This window comes from Pleurodeles waltl, chromosome 12 (assembly GCF_031143425.1).
Source record: "Pleurodeles waltl isolate 20211129_DDA chromosome 12, aPleWal1.hap1.20221129, whole genome shotgun sequence".
Lineage (NCBI taxonomy): Eukaryota > Metazoa > Chordata > Amphibia > Caudata > Salamandridae > Pleurodeles > Pleurodeles waltl.
Genome location: NC_090451.1, coordinates 290,140,148 through 290,146,346, shown reverse-complemented (window position 1 = coordinate 290,146,346; position 6,199 = coordinate 290,140,148). Strand labels below are relative to the sequence as shown.

At 44.5% G+C, this 6,199-nt stretch overlaps 1 protein-coding gene across 1 annotated transcript in view; it reads left to right on the top strand.

Annotated features, from left to right (window-relative positions):
* Positions 1–998: 998 nt before the first annotated feature.
* LPCAT2 (lysophosphatidylcholine acyltransferase 2) overlaps positions 999–6,199 on the top strand; it is a 159,208-nt gene continuing 154,007 nt past the window's right edge. The window contains exon 1 of the mRNA XM_069216275.1: positions 999–1,273. Coding sequence (XP_069072376.1) covers positions 1,145–1,273 — 129 coding nt within the window. The 5' untranslated portion in view covers positions 999–1,144. The remainder of the gene's footprint in view (positions 1,274–6,199) is intronic.

Here is a 6,199-nt window from a genome sequence, read left to right as displayed (position 1 = left end):
GCAGCTGATGCACTCTGGGCAGGGGTACGTGTCCCTCACCATGCGAGAAACTTTTCCGTTCCAACAGGAACCTAAAATTAATGAAGTGTTTTGAGCAAGCATAGTACCTGCTTCCGGTCCTGTCACAAAATGGGATTTCATTAATTTTTGGCTCCTGGGTTAATAACGACACAGACGTAAACAAGTACAATACTCACCTCCACCTCATGCACTTAACAGAAGTTAAACTTTCAAGCGTGTAAACTTGTAAACTGTCACTCCCTTGTAAGCTGTGAATGGTTACCTGGCATTATGTAAAGTGTGCAGTCACATTATGCGTCTAGCGAGCCAATACTGCAGAAAACTATTGAAAATAAATATTATTTTCCACCATTGGCTATACGTTTTCGTACCAAAATGTTAAACATTTCCTGCATGTTTTCACACATTAGTTTAAAGCTCTGGCGCGCCGTCGGGTATGCCTGTGCGTATTTGCGAAGGTTTTCAATCACCTTTCGTCAGAGGCTAGCAAAATACAAAACATAACATACATAAAATTTGTTGCCACTCCCTAGAAGGCCGGATTTTTGCCGAGCGTCACCTAAAAACTATTTTGTAATTAGAGGGACGGGCCGAGGCATGCCAAAAAGGGGAAAAAAGTATTAACCAGTTAGGCCAAGCCGTACAAGCAAACAGTAGAAGCTTGAAGGCTTGCGGTCTTGAAACGCACGGAATGAGGAAACGGAAGGGAAGCTTCTGACCACACAACTGCAAGATTTAAAACGCGATTAGATACCGAATCAGCAACACGACGCCAACATATAGACTGCAGCACTCGGTTCGAGAATGGGCGGGCCAAGTGGATTTGTGGGTGGTTTCTGGTGCTTCGGTGAGCAGCCTAGACACACTATGGGCGGTTCTGTGCTCATTTCAGGCACAGAATGGGTGGTTCTTACCGAGCTGTGGGTGGGCCTTTGAACAACATACAGGCCTTTGCAGGCCATGCGCCATGTTTGAGGAGGAGCGAGACGTTTTATGGGTGGGATAAAAAAAAAAGCAGCAGGTGTCTAAGCCAGGATTTGAAGTCTGGGGGACTCTGGCCATATTCGTACACCGCCAAATACAAACATCGTGACGCTTCGAGCCGCTACACGTAAAGGGGATCATGGCGCAGCACCAACCTCAGCAGCGGCCTCCGTTGCAGTCACTTCCTCGGCAGTTATCGTTCATCCCTCCGCCCATTCCAAACCCATTCCAGCACAATTTGAAGCTCACAAGGACCGACAAAATACGAGTAAGAGAAGGAGATAGGGTGTTGTATGGGCGGGCCTGCAAGGGGGAAATGCGAGACTGCGAAGGGAGCACTTAAATCGTTTTATGAAAAAGAATACATTTACTTTGTCGGCTGTTCTTTTTTTACTTCATCTACTTCTGTTACCTTATGGCTTCCTAATTTACCAACATGGTCTGAACTATCAGGAGATGAAATGATCCACTTCTGCCCGAGCAGCACAAAACTGTGCACCTATCCTTCACATTTTAGCCGTTCTAATCATTACTATCATTGGTAAAATAAGCCATGATTACTTGTTTATGCATTACTTTGATGTCGAAGCTGGCAATTTGTTGGCTTGCCATTATAAATTTTACCCAGCGTTATATTTTTGGTGCTTGAGTTTTCGATGTAATTGTAGCATTTTAACTTTGACAAATGTGACCTTTCCTTACCATTTCAATACTACCTTTTTATAGCTCTCATCTGACATTTCTATGGTCTCCTAACACTCTTGGAAACTCTGACACTCTTGCTGTGCTGTACTAGGCATTTTTAATAATCAGGTATGGAGGTCTTGAATTTTTTTCTATTTGGTTAGTGATGATCTGTCTGCTTAGCTACTGTGGGTTTCATAAAGAGTTTGGTGGTAGGACGAGCCGACCACTAAACTCTCGGGGAGGACGCCACTGCCAGGGTGGTGCCGCCCCCCCCCACCCCATCCAAAGCTAATTACAATTGTCCCACCGGCCTGACCGGTGGTAACATTGTATAACGCCGTTCACGCCGGACTGAGTGGCGGGAACTGTGCTACGTGTTGTTCCCGGCTCCCTTACTGTAGCACCAACACCACTGGAATACACTCTCTTTACAAAGCAGACAGTGCACAATCTGAAGGTGCTGAGCAGGAGGGCCCCTGCACTGCCCGTGACATCGGGAGAGGAGGGGCCCTTCTGTGGCCCTGGCACTGGCTTTCCGCCATGGAAAGGCTGGCGGAAAGCTGAGTTGTGATTAGCACTGTGGCTGAGTACAACTTAGACTGCCGTCAGCCTGCCAGGAACAGTGTTCCTGGCAGTCTCCTGGTGGATCTGCCTGCCAGGGTTGCAATGTGGCTGTCAGACCACCTGGAATGCGGCGGTCTGTCACTGTGAATGTGGCAGTCGTTGGACTGCCACACTCGTAAAGAGGCCCAAGGTTTTGTTGATACTAAAAGAGACCACTGAAAATGGTTTTTGTACACTCCGATTACTTAGTGGTAATCTCCGTACTGAAATTCCACTTCCTTATCCAGGTTTTTATGTCATGAGTTACTGCACCCTGCTGCCTCCTTAAAAGAACACACTTCTCACCATCCAGCTGTGCTTAAAAGGAAACTCCTCTACTCAGAAACGTCCTGAATTGACTACCAAAGCCACTCACCAAGCTGAGCTCCAAGCCAAGAAGAGTGCATTTACGTTTTTTAAGGGCTACAAGGAAGTAGACTCAGAATGAAGGGACTACTGGTACGTAATTGAAACATTTACTCATCACTTCCGAGTCGCAGCCAATATGTTATGAGGTTAAACCAAAGCAAACAGGACCAGCATTGTTAGCCTTCCAAAACAGCATACCAGGAAAGGAAATGTCCAGACACAAACAAGGATAGACTAAAAACTGAAATAAGATCAAGAAAGTTCCAGGGCCAAAGACCAACAAACAAGCACTGGAAGGCAAAATTGCAGAGGGCACAACTTATGCTCAAGAAAGCTAAAGACGCCTAAAGCACCATCGGAGAAGCACAGACAGCGGTGCAGGGAAACAGCAAAAAGGTCCTTAATATTCCAGTACTAAGACCTTCCAGCAAACCAAACTTCCCCCAGCTCAAGCTAAATGGAGAGCCCACTGGAAAGTATATCACCAAACTCCACCACCGAAAAAAGGTGCAGAAAAAGGAACACCAACGAAGAAGGTCCAGATCTAAACATGATGTGATAGGTGAGAGAGGCTCCCAAAACAAGCCCAAGCACACTTGAAGTCGCAGGGGAAGGCCCCAGTCGTGCACTACATCATACTCAAAACAGAGCACAAGAGCACATCATCCCAAGCAAGTTAACAAAGGGCAAGCCAAAAGCCAGGCCAACGGTCCCCAATATACATACATAGAAGGGGAAAACCCAGCCCAAAGGAACAGAATTGTCAGGATAAAAAAAAAAAAACGTAAGAAAGGTGCCAGGGGAAGCACACCCACACAAAAACAAGGACCCAGTATGCCACTGAAAGCGGTCGGCCAAAAAGATTAAATACATGTATGCCGCGCAGCAAAGTGCGTCTACACTCACCAGAGCGCAGATGCGGCTAGGCAAGTTCAGGACCCCCAGAATTCAAGACAAGTGAGACAATAAATACTAGAGGACCTAAAGTTAACAACCAAATAGGGAACAGCAAATGAATCAAACATCCAAGAGCAGATGCAGCCTCCTCCATTACCCAGCTTGGAGCATCAAGCAAAGTATGTGACCAGACATCACACCAAAAAAAGGAAGAGGAAGCCCATGACCCCACTAAGGAGGGACAAAGCTGCACACAAAGCAGGCCTAATGAAGGTCAAGCCCTTCCTAACAACAAGCATACAGGGAGTGCAGAATTATTAGGCAAGTTGTATTTTTGAGGATTAATTTTATTATTGAACAACAACCATGTTCTCAATGAACCCAAAAAACTCATTAATATCAAAGCTGAATATTTTTGGAAGTAGTTTTTAGTTTGTTTTTAGTTTTAGCTATGTTAGGGGGATATCTGTGTGTGCAGGTGACTATTACTGTGCATAATTATTAGGCAACTTAACAAAAAAAAATATATACCCATTTCAATTATTTATTATTACCAGTGAAACCAATATAACATCTCAACATTCACAAATATACATTTCTGACATTCAAAAACAAAACAAAAACAAATCAGTGACCAATATAGCCACCTTTCTTTGCAAGGACACTCAAAAGCCTGCCATCCATGGATTCTGTCAGTTTTTTGATCTGTTCACCATCAACATTGCGTGCAGCAGCAACCACAGCCTCCCAGACACTGTTCAGAGAGGTGTACTGTTTTCCCTCCTTGTAAATCTCACATTTGATGATGGACCACAGGTTCTCAATGGGGTTCAGATCAGGTGAACAAGGAGGCCATGTCATTAGATTTCCTTCTTTTATACCCTTTCTTGCCAGCCACGCTGTGGAGTACTTGGACGCGTGTGATGGAGCATTGTCCTGCATGAAAATCATGTTTTTCTTGAAGGATGCAGACTTCTTCCTGTACCACTGCTTGAAGAAGGTGTCTTCCAGGAACTGGCAGTAGGACTGGGAGTTGAGCTTGACTCCATCCTCAACCCGAAAAGGCCCCACAAGCTCATCTTTGATGATACCAGCCCAAACCAGTACTCCACCTCCACCTTGCTGGCGTCTGAGTCGGACTGGAGCTCTCTGCCCTTTACCAATCCAGCCACGGGCCCATCCATCTGGCCCATCAAGACTCACTCTCATTTCATCAGTCCATAAAACCTTAGAAAAATCAGTCTTGAGATATTTATTGGCCCAGTCTTGAAGTTTCAGCTTGTGTGTCTTGTTCAGTGGTGGTCGTCTTTCAGCCTTTCTTACCTTGGCCATGTCTCTGAGTATTGCACACCTTGTGCTTTTGGGCACTCCAGTGATGTTGCAGCTCTGAAATATGGCCAAACTGGTGGCAAGTGGCATTGTGGCAGCTGCACGCTTGACTTTTCTCAGTTCATGGGCAGTTATTTTGCGCCTTGGTTTTTCCACACGCTTCTTGCGACCCTGTTGACTATTTTGAATGAAACGCTTGATTGTTCGATGATCACGCTTCAGAAGCTTTGCAATTTTAAGAGTGCTGCATCCCTCTGCAAGATATCTCACTATTTTTTACTTTTCTGAGCCTGTCAAGTCCTTCTTTTGACCCATTTTGCCAAAGGAAAGGAAGTTGCCTAATAATTATGCACACCTGATATAGGGTGTTGATGTCATTAGACCACACCCCTTCTCATTACAGAGATGCACATCACCTAATATGCTTAATTGGTAGTAGACTTTCGAGCCTATACAGCTTGGAGTAAGACAACATGCATAAAGAGGATGATGTGGTCAAAATACTCATTTGCCTAATAATTCTGCACTCCCTGTAGAGGGAGAAACCATTCGAATTCTGGGGGCATTGTCCCTACAGAACACACCACCAATTGTTAAGAAACTGCAGGGTCAATGGCCTTTCCTGCACCCATTTTATAGTGTCTCAAGGAAATACATTCTCTGGGCTACCAAGGCTAGAGTTTTCTGCTAGTGTTCTAGGCACATCTGCAGGATAGAGTGGAAATCGCAGATCCATGAATACCATGTCTCCCATTTCCTTGCACACATAGGTGACCTAGTGATGATGATAATGAAGACAGTCCTCCTGTATTTGTCACAAACACCTGTTTTTGTTAAGGGGCTGCAAAATGAGGTGCTTGTCATGTTCATCATGGTGTCTGCTCAAATAAGTGGCAAATTTAACAAATGCTTGCGCAAGATGCATTTGAAGAGCAGGGGACATTTTGTCATTTATGAGTGGCAAAAAAGAGGAATGTAGAAAAGCTAATAAACTAAATACCACTCCCCAGTACACTGAATCTAGTGAGGTGGCAAATTCCATTTATTAGTAGTATACAAAATTACGGAGGGCAATTCTGTCTGTAATGTTAGTGATAAAAGGGACTAATTAAAACTCAGGAAATCTGCTTTTCATATATTGGTTTATTTATTTCAGAGGATGGAAACCCTGCCACCTTAATAAACACAATCTGGTTAATCTAAAACACAGTTCTTAGAACATCACTGCTCAGCCTCTTGATAGGTATTGGTAACTGTGGCACAAATAACTGGCAACCAACAAAGACTGCATGTTAAAGTCAGTCAATAC